The sequence below is a fragment of the Rana temporaria genome, chromosome 11 (assembly GCF_905171775.1).
Source record: "Rana temporaria chromosome 11, aRanTem1.1, whole genome shotgun sequence".
NCBI lineage: Eukaryota > Metazoa > Chordata > Amphibia > Anura > Ranidae > Rana > Rana temporaria.
The window spans coordinates 42471886-42485467 of NC_053499.1; the positions used below are offsets into that span (position 1 = coordinate 42471886).

The 13582-nt window shown below is 43.4% G+C and overlaps 1 protein-coding gene across 3 annotated transcripts in view; it reads left to right on the forward strand.

The window, feature by feature from the left end:
• Positions 1-13582, forward strand: part of SYT7 (synaptotagmin 7) — a 552734-nt gene that overhangs the window by 503968 nt on the left and 35184 nt on the right. For all 3 annotated transcript variants that reach the window (XM_040328431.1, XM_040328433.1, XM_040328434.1), the window contains one exon: positions 5731-6001. In XM_040328431.1, coding sequence (XP_040184365.1) covers positions 5731-6001 — 271 coding nt within the window. The remainder of the gene's footprint in view (positions 1-5730; positions 6002-13582) is intronic.

The following is a 13582-nucleotide window of genomic DNA, read 5'->3' on the forward strand; positions in this document are numbered from 1 at the left end:
CTGAAAAAAACGAAGTTCAATGCTTCCAAGCATGCGTTGACTTGATTCTGAGCATGCGTGGATTTTTAACCGATGGTCGTGCCTACTAACGATCGGTTTTGACCTATCGGTTAGGAATCCATCGGTTAAATTTAAAGCAAGTTAAACCGATGGTTAAATAACCTATGGGGCCCACACACGATCGGTTTTGACCGATAAAAACGGTCCATCAGACCGTTGTCCTCTGGTTAACCTATCGTGTGTACGAGGCCTTGGTGTGAACAGCTGTCAATTGTATGTTGTGCATAGGCACTTGAGGGGCCTTTTTAACGCCAGTGTGAACACAGCCTCAAAGTAGATTCAGATTATTTGTGCCTGTAGTATTTTTTTATTTTTTTGGATGGGGGTATAATAATTTGGAATATCTACTACAATAGTTTATAACTAAGGTTATACTCGATGTAGCCTTTTAGTTACCTTAGGAGGAGCTCCAGTCTCCCCCCAAAAAATGAAAAGTCAGCAGCTACAAATACTGTAGCTGCTGACTTTTAATATAAGGACTCTTATTCTGCGTACACGCCACTGTTTTTTATGTCATGGAAAAAAACGAAGTTTTTCTCGACGTGATTCCTCTCAAGCCTGCCTTGCATACACACGATCGTGATAAAAAAATGTCCGAGCAAAGCGCGGTGACGTACAACACGTGCGATGAGAAAGACGACGACGTGAAAAACGACAATAAAAAATAGAGCATGTTCTAAATTTTTAATGCCCATTTTTCTCGACGAGAAAAATGCTCTGGAGACTAAACACGACCGTTTTTAACGACCAATTAAAAAAATTGCATTTTTCTCGTCATGAAAAATGGTTGTGTGTACGCGGCATTAGGCCGCGTACACACGGTTTGATTGTTGTACGACCGTGCGTCTGATTTTTGTCAAAAGCGCGTGTGCAGGACTTTGTCTAGCATACTTACTATCAGCAAATTGTCGTTTGACAATCACGAACGTAGTGACGTACTACGAGAATATAAAGAGGAAGTTCATTTCTCAAGCGCCCCCCTTTGGGCCCCTTCTGCTAATTTCATCTTAGTAGAAGTTTGGTGAGCGTTGATTTGCGATTTTCAGATCGTACAAAAAAAATGCCTTTTAAAATAAGTTTGGCATAACTACATCAGTATCACCAGCAAAGCAGCTTCATTATTATCCCAATAAAGAAGATGAGAATTTGACATTTCATCAGTTGCCGAAGAATGTTAATTCTAGATTACGAACTGTAGTTTACAAGACCGAACTCTTCCCAGTCGTTCCTTGATTCATATCCGACAAAAAATGTATAGCCTGCACATCCAGCTTTTGTCTGATATAAAAGTCAAATCAGCTGTCGAAAGCACCGTACTAATGATCTGAAAATTCTCAGACAGCTCGTCTTACGAATTTTCCCTTCTGATTTTCGTGTGTACAAGGCCTTACCTGTCCTGGGATACAGCACTGTCCTCACCCGAGCCAATTCTTCAGTCCGCTTCGGGTCCAGGCACCGGAATCATAACTAAGCCTTATGGCTTCATAGATGGCTTTGCACTGCGTGCGCCATGCTGCGCTTTGTGAATAGACTCGCGGTCTCCTGTGAGTCTTTACTTTTTGGGTGAAGTTCCACTTTAACTTTCAAAATTTCTTTCTATTTTAGTACGGAATGTGACAAAGGTTAGAACATTTGGCAGGTTTTTATTGCTGTATCCCCACTGGAGAGATTTAGCCACATTAATCTCATGCTGGTGAGGGGTGGAAATGATAGATTATACGGCTTGGCCTACTCAGGGATCCTCTCCTCCAGCATTGCCAGCCAGTTTTGTTCCATTATGGGCAGCCAGTGTTCTAAAACGCTTCCATCCATCACAAACATGTGACTTTATTCAGAAAGGTAGTTCTGCTTTGAATTAAGTGCCCTTAAACTATATATATATAGATTTATATATAGATATAGATAGATATCTATCTATCTATATCTATATATCTAGATATATATTATATATATATAGTGAGGGGGAAAAGTATTTGATCCCCTGCTGATTTTGTACATTTGCCCACTGAAAGAAATGATCAGTCTATAATTTGAATTGTAGGTTTATTTTAACAGTAAAAGACAGAATAACAACAAAAATATCCAGAAAAACGCATTTTCTAAAAAAGTTATAAATTAATTTGCATTTTAACCACTTCAGCCCTGGAAGGATTTACCCACTTAATGACGAGGTCATTTTTTTGCGATACGGCACTGCATTGTTTTAACTGACAATTGTGCGGTTGTGCAATGCTGTACTAAAATATAATTGACGTCCTTTTTTTCCCACAAATAGAGCTTTCTTTTGGTGGTATTTGATCACCTCTGCGGTTTTTATTTTTTGTGCTAAAAAAAAAGACTGATTTTTTTTTTTCATTTAAACTATAATACATTTTCCAAAACAATATATAGAAAAAACAATTTATTCATCCGTTTAGGCCAATATGTATTCTGCTACATACTTTAGGTAAAAGAAAATCACAATAAGTGTACATTAATTTGGTTTGCACAAAAGTTATAGCGTCTGCAAAAAAGGAGATAGATTTAGGAACTTTTATTTATTTTTTTATTGTTTTTACTAGTAATGGTGGCAATCTGTGATTTTTTTAGAGGACTGCAACGTTGCGGCAGACAAATCTGACCCCAAGTGACACTTTTTGAGAGCCAGTGACATTATTACAGTGATAAATGTATAAATGACCCAGGCAGGGAAGGGGTTAACATTAGGGGGTGATCAAGGGGCTAACTGTGTTCCCTGAGTGTGTTCTAACTGTGTGGGGGATGGGCTTGCCGGGACAACACCGAGATCGCTGTTCCTGATCACTAGGATCAGCGGATTTCTGAGTTGCACCCACAATACCACATTCAAGGACCGACATATAGGTACGTCAATTTGCGCAGTCGAGCCGCCTTGCCACAGTATATATGCAAAAGGCAGTTGGCAAGTGGTTAATGAGTGAAATAAGTATTTGATCGCCTATTAATCAACAAGATTTCTGGCTCCCATGTATTTTCTATACAGTTAACGGGTAATGAGATTAGGAGCACTCTCTTAAAAGAAGAGCTTCTAATTTAAGCTTGTTACCTGTATAAAAGACACCTGTCCACAGAAGCAATCAGATTCCAATCTCTCCACCATGACCAAGGCCAAAGAGCTGTCAAAGTATGTCAGGGACAAGAATGTAGACCTACACAAGGCTGGAATGGGCTTCAAGGCCATCGCCAAGCAGCTTGGTGAGAGGGTGACAACAGTTGGTGCGATTATTGGCAAATGGAAGAAACACAAAATAACTGTCAATCTTCCTTGGTCTGGGGTGCCATGCAAGATCTCACCTCGTGTAGTTTCAATGATCATGAGAATGGTGAGGAATCAGCCCAGAACTACACAGGAGAATTATGTCAATGATTCCAAGGCAGCTGGGCCATAGTCACAAAGAAAACAATTAGTAACACAATACGCCGTGATGGACTGAAATCCTGCAGCGCCTGCAAGGTCCCCCTACTCAAGAAAGCACATGTACAGGTCTGTCTAAAGTTTTGTGTGGGCTTCAGAGCATTTTTCGGGTTAAAAAAAATGGGCAAAAAAAATTGGAACATGCTCTATTTTTTAACAACGTTTTTAACGTTGTCGTTTTTCGGGTTGTAAAAAATGGTCGTGTGTAGGCTTTAACGACGTGAAAAATCTGCCCATGCTCAGAAGCAAGTTATGAGATGGGAGCGCTCGTTCTAGTAAAACTACCGTTCGGAATGGAGTAAGCACATTCATCACGCTGTAACAGACAGAAAAGCGTGAATCGTCTTTTACTAACAAGAAATCAGCTAAAGCAGCCCCAAGGGTGACACCATCCGAATGGAACTTCCCCTTTATAGTGCCGTCGTACATGTTGTACGTCACGGCGCTTTGCTAGAGCATTTTTTTTTTCACGATCGTGTGTAGGCAAGGTCGTTTTAATGATCAAGTTGAAAAAAACATTGTTTCTTTTAGAACCCGAAAAAATTATCGTGTGTACGCGGCATAAGTCATGTTTTGCGAAGGGGTAAAATACTTATTTCACTCATTGAAATGCAAATCAATTTATAACTTTTTCGAAAATGCGTTTTTCTGGAAATTGTTATACTGTCTCTCAAGCCCTGTACACACGATCGGATATCTGATGGAATCTAATCCAATGAATTTTTTAGTCGGATATCCGATGAAGCTGACTTTCATCAGTCTTGCCTACACACCATCAGTCAAAAATCCGATCGTGTCCAAACGTAGTGACGTACAACACTACGAGGAGCCGAAAAAAATTAAGTTCAATGCTTTCAAGCATGCGTCGACTTGATTCTGAGCATGCGTGGATTTTTGACCAATGGAGTTCCATACAGATGATCGGATTTCTCTATTGGTTTTTTATCCATAGGAAAAATTTAAAACATGTTCTATTTTTTTCACCGATGGAAATCAAACTGATGAGGCCCACACATGATCGGTTTGTCCGATGAAATCAGTCCAGCGGTCTGTTTTCATCGGACAAACCGATCGTGTGTACAGGGCTTCACTGTTAAAATAAATGTACCATTAAAAATATAGACTAATGGGCCTAACACACGACCGAACATGTCTGCTGAAACTGGTCCGCGGACCAGTTTCAGCAGACATGTTCGGTCGTGTGTAGGCCCGAGCGGACAGGATTCCAGCGTACATTTGCCCACCGGGCCTTTTTCCAGCGGGCAAATATTTCTGGACTTGTTTTAAAACAGCCCGCTGAAATCCTGCCCGCTCGGACATGTTTGGTCGTCTGTACAGACCTACCGTACATGTCCGAGCGCCCGCCATCCCTCGCATGCGTCGAATGACTTTGACGCATGCGTGGAAGCATTGAACTGGCAGGGCCGCCCACGTTGCCGCGTCATCGTCGCGGCGACGGCGCAGACACGCCCCGCGTATTGTTTACGCGCGGATTTCTGTATGATGGTGAGTACAGCCACCATACAGAAATCCCCGGGCAGACATGTACAGTGAAAACGGTCCGGCGGACCGGTTTCATCGTACATGTATGCTCGTCTGTACGCGGCCTGATCATTTCTTTGTCAGTGGGCAAATGTACAAATTGAGCACGGGATCAAATACTTTTTTCCCTCACTATATATATCCAGCTAACAAGGAAATTATAATGTCCCACAGTGAGTCTTGTGTTGTACCAGACAGTACAGCTATGTCTACATGTCCATGTAGTTCCAGCATTACAGTAGGATTCTGCCAAATTCCTAGCTGGTTGGTTGGACAGTGAGGGAGCAGCATAACTCTGCTTGCTCTTATCTCTCCTTTTGTTACATTGTTCACTGACAGCACAAGTCCACAGCTGCAGAATCTGATTGGCGGCCAGTGCTGTTGTGGAAGGCTGATATCAAGACAGTTTTTGCAGTAGTAGTTGCATTAAAAATAATTCAATTTACATTTATATGTATTAATAGTATAACTACATAACTGCACTAATTATTGTTGTAATATGTTTGGGATCAGCTTTAAAAGGTGTATGTATCCTTTAAATAGGACATGGAGCATGATTAATATTCTCACTGAAAGAAGCTTTTCATAACATTTCAACATTGTCTACTTAAAAGCAACCAGTTCTTTTTAGAATTGCCACTTACTGAACTATTACTAACATCAAGAATTTTTCTTTTTCTTTTTTTCCCGGGCAGCTGTCTCCTGGTTCAGATGACGAAGATGGACATGACACAACAGGGCGAGAGACTCTTGGGCGCATTCAGTTTAGTGTTGGCTACAACTTCCAGGAGTCCACTCTCACTGTTAAAATCATGAAAGCTCAGGAGTTGCCAGCTAAGGACTTCAGTGGGACTAGTGATCCATTTGTGAAGATATATCTGCTACCTGATAAGAAGAACAAGCTGGAGACCAAGGTGAAGAGGAAAAACCTCAACCCACATTGGAACGAGACCTTCCTCTTCGAGGGTGAGACGGGGAGGGGAGCAATAGATTAAGGCTCTCTGCCCTAGCTGTTTTAACCCTGTAATGGAACTTTTCTGTTAAGTATAAAGTGGTCATATAGCATAGCATTTAATGGACTGCTGCCTCTCTACGTTCCTTCTCAAAGGTGATCCATTTAGCCATGCAGAATAATATTTTCTTTCATAGCCTTCTTATGGAACTTCCCAAAGAATATGGCCCAGATTCACAGAGAGCGGGCGCACATTACGCCGCCGTAGCGCAAACCAATGTACGCCATGCCGACGCAGCGCAGAGAGGCAAGCATGGAATTCAGGAAGTCAGTGCTCCCCACGCTGCGTCGGCGTGGCGTAGGTTTCAAAGGCGCAGGCCCGGCGTAGGTGGAAGTGGGCTTAACCCATGCAAACCCATGCAAATGAGGCGTGACCCCATGCAAATGATGGTCCGAGCCAAGTACGTTTAACGAACTGCGCATGCACCGTGACGTGGACGCATCCCCCTGCGCATGCTCACAACCACGTCGGAACAACTGCCTAAGATACGCCGGATCACTGCGTACGCCATGAACGTAACCTACGCCCAGCCAGACACACGTCCAATGTAAAATACGCCGGCTTGTGTTCCCTGGTACAGACCTTTGCATGTCTGCTGCTGGGTTACACGTCCTTTATGGGGCTTAACTTTACGCCGGACATACAACTTACGCGCACCTTTCATAGCCTGCGTCGGGCGCACGCAGGTTTGTGAATCGCCGTATTTCCCTCATTTGCATGTTTGAATGACTAATCAATGGGAGCGGCACCATGCTCCCAGCCTAAATGTGCGCCCACTCTACGCCGGCTTAAGCAAGATACATCGGCGGGGTGTAGCCTGGTTTTAGGCGCATCTCTGTTTGTGGGTCTTGCGCACAGATACGATGGCGCACATTTGCACTTACGTCGGCGTAAATGCTTTGTGAATATGGGCCTATGTGTTCAATTTATCTGAATATGTTTGAAAATGTTTTTTTTAGCTAGAATGTTGACATATCATGACTATTGTCTCATAGCTTAAGTTCTGCTAGCTAGGTCATCATCACTCTGCATAAATGCCAGTGGAGGAAAATCAGTGGATTATTTGGGCCTGTTATTGAGCCAGACAATTTTAGCTAAATCGGGTAAACACACTCTTGCTTATAGACATGGGCGTCCGCAGGTAGGGGCAAGAGAATCAGGGATCAGCAAGGGTATCCTAAAATCTGGGGCACTGTTGCTATGCAAATCTTAGTGGTCTGGGCCCCATTGTTTATTGCCTTCTGCACCTTTCTATTGGCCCATAACTATGATGGGCAGCATTATAGACCAGAAAATAGGCATTGGAGGGGTTGGTGTTATGGATCTGCTTAGACACAGATCTTAATAAATCTGTGAAAGAGAGGGGGGTGAATGGCAAATGTATGCTTGTGCCACATCCAGTATATATGAGAAAACAGAAAGGGGGTTCCCCTGGGTGGACTTTTAAGACACTAATAGTATTCCAAAATATACAGGATATTGAGAGTAAAAAAATAGTTTTATTCACAATTGTACATATTTATAAAAAAAATGAAATATTGAATTAAAATATACAGTTCCAATGAGTGTCACCATATAAGTAAATACATGAAGAACCTTCTTTACACCCGACGCGTTTCGGGATAACCTTCTTCAGGGGTGTGTAGAGAAGGACAATTAGTTCATCTAAGAATAAGACTACATAAAGTTAATTACATGCATTTAGAACATTATTAAATATATACAAAAAGTTTTCTTTATATGTGATGTATATACATGTAATCATTCACTTACATATTATAAAGGATGATAAATATTTCATTGGATACGGTTTTTAAAAGAATTGAAAATATAAACGGCACGCTGGGTTCAGTCAATGAGGTTGCCAGTCAAAGAAGAAATGGGTATCAGGATATACAATTAATGCAAGTTTGAGACAAACATTTATAAGGAACAGGTGTTCAACCCCTGAAGAAGGTTATCCCGAAACGCGTCGGGTGTAAAGAAGGTTCTTCATGTATTTACTTATATGGTGACAATCATTGGAACTGTATATTTTAATTAAATATTTCATTTTTTTGATAAATATGTACAATTGTGAATAAAACTATTTTTTTACTCTCAATATCCTGTATATTTTGGAATAAATCTGTGACATCCTGCTTTCCACTCCATCCAATCAAAGAAAGCTTTGTATTTTCTGAATGTCATGGATTGGACAGTGTAGAGAGGTGGGGTAGTGACATCACGCTTTCCACTCCATCCAATCAGAGAAAGCTTTGCATTCATTCATAAAATTTGAAAAAATCCTCTGAATGGTGCCTGTGCCGAGCAGCCAACCTTCTGTGTTCCGAATGTAGCTGGAGACTGGCACGGGTCAGAAACAAGTGGAGATCACTGGAGTAGCAGTGACTAATTCAGTGATTTCCACCCTCCAGGGGCATCGGCCAGGTGTGGTTTATACATAGTTATGTTTGTCCAAGCTGGAGCAATGTTACTATGTATATAGGGCCGGATTCATAAAGAGATACAACCGCGTATCTCCTGATACACCATCGTATCTCTGAGTTCCGACGGTCGTATCTATGCACCTGATTCATAGAATCAGGTTACGCATAGATCTCCCTAAGATCCGACAGGTGTAAGTGACTTACACTGTCGGATCTTAGGCTGCAATTCTAGGCCGGCCGCTAGGTGGCGATTCCATTGCGTCGCAGTAAATTTACGCTGTTTCTGTAAGAGATACGCGGCGTAAAGATAAAGCTGCCCCCTAGGTGGCGTAGCCAATGTTAAGTATGGCCGTCGTTCCCGCGCCGAAATTTGAAAATTTAACATCGTTTGCGTAAGTCGTCCGTGAATGGCGCTGGACGCCATTTACGTTAACGTCGAAACCAATGACATCCTTGCGACGTCATTTAGCGCAATGCATGTCGGGAAATTTTAGGGACGGCGCATGCGCAGTACGATCGGCGCAGGAACGGGCCTAATTTAAATGATCCACGCCCCCTACCCGGATCATTTGAATTATGCGGGCTTGCGCCGGAGGATTTACGCTACACCGCCGCAACTTTTACAGGCAAGTGCTTTGTGAATCAAGCACTTGCCCGTAAAACTTGCGGCGGCGTAACGTAAATGAGATACGTTACGCCGCCGCAGAGATGCGGCGATCTACGTGAATCTGGCCCAAAGTATCTATACCTGGAGTTTATCTTAACTTTGTTTTAAAAAATATACAGTAAATACCCATATTAATAACATGGCAGAAATCAGTACAACGCATTACTAGTGTAGATTAGATAGCCCAACCTTTTACTCAAACCTTTAAAACCCCCATTCTTTAAACCTTCCCCCATTTTCCCATTAACGAGATAGACACAGAAGTTGGAGTAAAATGGCCACAACAGCCTATTTTATTTTCAAACCAAAAATTAATATTTAAATCAAATTAAATAATTCCAAGTAATACCAAAACTTTATTCATTAACATTTTAACCAAAATAACTTTATTAACACCCGTCTAATTTGGTCTTTGACAGCAACCCCACTTAAACCTTTCTTTTCACCATTAAACTGCGGTACCATTAACATACCCGGCCCCCAGCCGACTCCAGCTCGGAGACACCCCCCTTTTACCCCGCAGTGCGCCATAACCGTATTCCAGCGGACACCGTTCCACTGGAATAACACCATAAGGGGGCCATCCCACTGATGAGCCCCCCACCATTTCCATCCCATCTGTTAACTGTCACCATCAAAGACCAAAGGACACCGCCAACACTGTCGTGACCCATCCTCTGAACCTGAAAGAAAAGAAAACAAACGCACAACACCAAACATAAAACCAAAATAGGGAGGGTAGGTGGGAAAACCTGCCTCCCAGCATGCTAAACTTTCCCGAGTGCCCCACGTGCGCCCCCGCCCCCCTTATAAAGGGCTCCTCCACCCCAGTCCACCAGACTTCCTACGGCCACTCCCCTGAAACACCTCCTTCCTTCCTTAACCCTCTGTTGTCCTACTCATCACCCAGTCATGCCCATCCCTCCGTTAATTTGTCCTTTTGTCCTGTCACTCCGGCCCTCCCTCATTAGGTACAATGTGGTGAACAAACGAGATGTGTGATTTTGGTGAGCAGAGGACCTATTTCTGACCAAGTTTGTATAGCTGGGGAGCCAAATAGACTACCTGCCACTCCACGGTATCATTTAACTTGTTATGGTGTCTGTGTGATGTTATCATGGTGGGTTAGATCATGCACAGAGGAGGATATACACTTCATCAAGCCCCTACTCTGCCCCAAACTTTATGAATGGAAGGTGTCTACTAACGTTAAAGCCAGTTCTAGAAAGTATCTAATTAAATATGGATTGATGTGTCTGCTCTAGCATTGCAGCCATTTGTCATTGGCACTTGCATAGAATTCTGCTTATACCTGCTGAGGAGGAGCAGATGCTTCTGTATACACAGGTTAGACATATTCAATTTATCTGCAGTAGATTTAATAGCCTGCCACTATTCCTAGCAAGTCATTTGTGATATATCTGTGTAGGGAGCTTTAATAGTTTCAAAATAATACACATAATCCCACCTTTTCCTTTCTTTTGTAAGATTTTTCTTTACCGTTAGTTTAGACATTCATACATAATTTCCATTAAAATACGATGCTATTAATTTTATCAGCCTGAAGCCAGTCTGAAATGGCTAATCGCATAATTTTTTTTTTAAATACAACTAAACAGTCTAAACGCCTTATGTGTGAGAGACAACTTGCCTTTTCCTGAATGTGAATGTAAACAAAGGAACTTATATGAGATTGGCTATATTATATATATTCACAATAATTATATCCTTCTTATGAGATCAACCATTGTTCTGTTATTAGAGAAATTTTGGCTGATATTGTCGATAACAACATGATATGCATAGTCACATAAGGTAGATTTATAGTCAGTTAGGCCTTGTACAGTACATACCATCAACCAGAAATCCGCGCATACACAATACGCGGTGACGTGGCTGCGCCGTCGCCGCAACGATTACGCGGCGACGTGCGTGGCCCTGGAAGGTAAATACTTCCACGCATGCGTCGAATCACTTCGACGCATGCGAGGGATGGCGGCCGAGCGGACATGTACGGTGAGTCTGTACAGACGACCGAACATGTCCGACGGACAGGCTTCCAGCGGACATGTTTCTTAGCATGCTAAGAAACATTTGTCCGCTGGAAAACGGGCGGCTGGACAAATGTCCGCTGGAAACCTGTCCGGTCGGCCGTACACACGACCGAACATGTCTGCTGAAACTGGTCCGCGGACCAGTTTCAGCAGACATGTTCGGTTGTGTGTACGGGCCCTTAGAAGCAGTGCTTTAAGTGGGCCAAAAGAGGTGCCGGTACTCTATTAGGCGCCGGTGCTCCCCCCCCCCCCCAATACTGAACATGAAAATACCCTTGGCTGCGTGTGATGGGCACAGTGGCTGCATTTGATGGGCACAGTGGCTGCATTAGATGGGCACAGTGGTGACAATTGATGGTGGCACAGTGGCTGCGTGTGGTGGCACAGTGGCTGCGTGTGGTGGCACAGTGGCTGCGTGTGATGGCACAGTGGCTGCGTGTGATGGCACAGTGGCTGCATTTGATGGGCACAGTGGCTGCATGTGATGGCACAGTGGCGACAATTGATGGCACAGTGGCAGTGTGAGTTGGCACAGTGGCTGCATGTGATGGCACAGTGGCGACAATTGATGGCACTGTGGCTGCGTGTGTTCGCACAGTGGCTGCATGTGATGGCACAGTGGCTGCGTTTGGTGGCACAGTGGCTGCGTGTGATGGGCAGAGTGGCGACAATTGATGGCACAGTGGCTGCGTTTGATGGGCACAGTGACTGCGTTTGATGGGCACAGTGGCTGCGTTTGGTGGCACAGTGAGGCTGCAATTAATGGGGGTTTTTTTTAGTTAGAGAAGGCAAGCTCAAAATAACTCAAAAATATTTTTTTCTGCCATTTTTTTTTTAAAAAAACTGATGGTCACCTCAGTCCAACCCCCCTCCCTCCAATACAGTCAATTATTTTCTTACTTTCTTCTGTTGCAGTCCTGAGTCCAGGATCCAGACAGTAGCAGCACTAGGAACTGTAGACGCAGGCTGAGCTGAGGCTCCTCGTGACTTGGGCTTCTTTCCTTGCCGCCGACACAGCTCCCTGCGCGAGTCCTCCTCTCACCTCTCACCTCGCCTCCGGCGTGACGTCACGCGGCGCACGCCGGGGAATGAACCAACTCTCCTCCATGGGGGGGGGGGGTCGAGGAAACGCACAGGACAGGAGTGACAGGACAGAGGAAAGGGAGCCAGGAGCGCACTCGGCAGCAGTGAGTTGGCTCCGGCGGGGCGGCATACAGTTTCTATTGTGACTGCGCTGCCTGTCTGACACACATTACCGGCCCGCAACTCGACAAGCCCACCGGCTGCGTTCCGGTACTGTAAACCCATGTACTGGGCGCACAGAGAGGTGCTGGTACTCTCCAGGGCCATTTTTGGAAGTGGCGGTACTGAGTACCGCCGCGTTCCGGCCCAGTTAAAGCACTGCTTAGAAGTAATCATATACACATTTATACATGATCTGTGAGTTGTTGCTGTGTGAGGCTGAATTTACTCCTCTCCATGCATTTCTTTTTACATGTATCTACAACCATATACTTTTATTTATTGCCATTTTCATCAATATGGAAATAAATGTGTAGCGCTAGACAATGATGATCATGATGAAAAGCATTGAAAAATTGTTAAATATAAATACATATATCCTGAGCGATGAACACAATAGTACAAATTTTAAATGTGTATCAATTAAGTGTCATCACTTCGTCTGGGGTGTTGTGTTGTGACACCAAACGCGTCGGTAGGACTCCACTGCCGCCCCACTTGTATACAAGCGTGTAAAATTCCAGCTAAATGTAAGTGTGATAGCTGCAATAAATCTTTTTATACTCAAAACAAGATTACGCTATGTGGCCACCTTTCTTTCCCTTTTCTTCATACCACTGACACCCCTTCGAGAAACCAGCCCGGTGACTCCATTTCCAGTTTAAAAGTCTGGTTACATTCCATCCATTGGTCCAGCAGAGGCTCTGAAGATCTGTTACTCCTCGATCCATCCATTGATTGTTGATGTTGGTAGTCTTTACTAAGCCTTTTTTGACTTTTGGTGACATATGTCCCCCTAAGTCCACTTGGTCCGGTAAGCCTCCACTCTTTCCGGTGGTGGGAACATTGCACATGGAAGAAGTCACTTACTTGATGTTCTGATATTATTCACATTCACTTGGTGGACCTTCAAACATTTATGGACTTTATTTTTTATCATTTTGTCCGATGACACTTAATTGATACACATTTAAAATTTGTACTATTGTGTTCATTGCTCAGGATATATGTATTTATATTTAACAATGAGAATGGACGCAGGTATTCCAATGGGGTTTTTGTTTTTTTGAAGCACGTGATTAGAGCCAGAGGAAGCTGGTCCTGAGACCTGTCACCTGATTGGCTGAAAGGACAGGCGATCC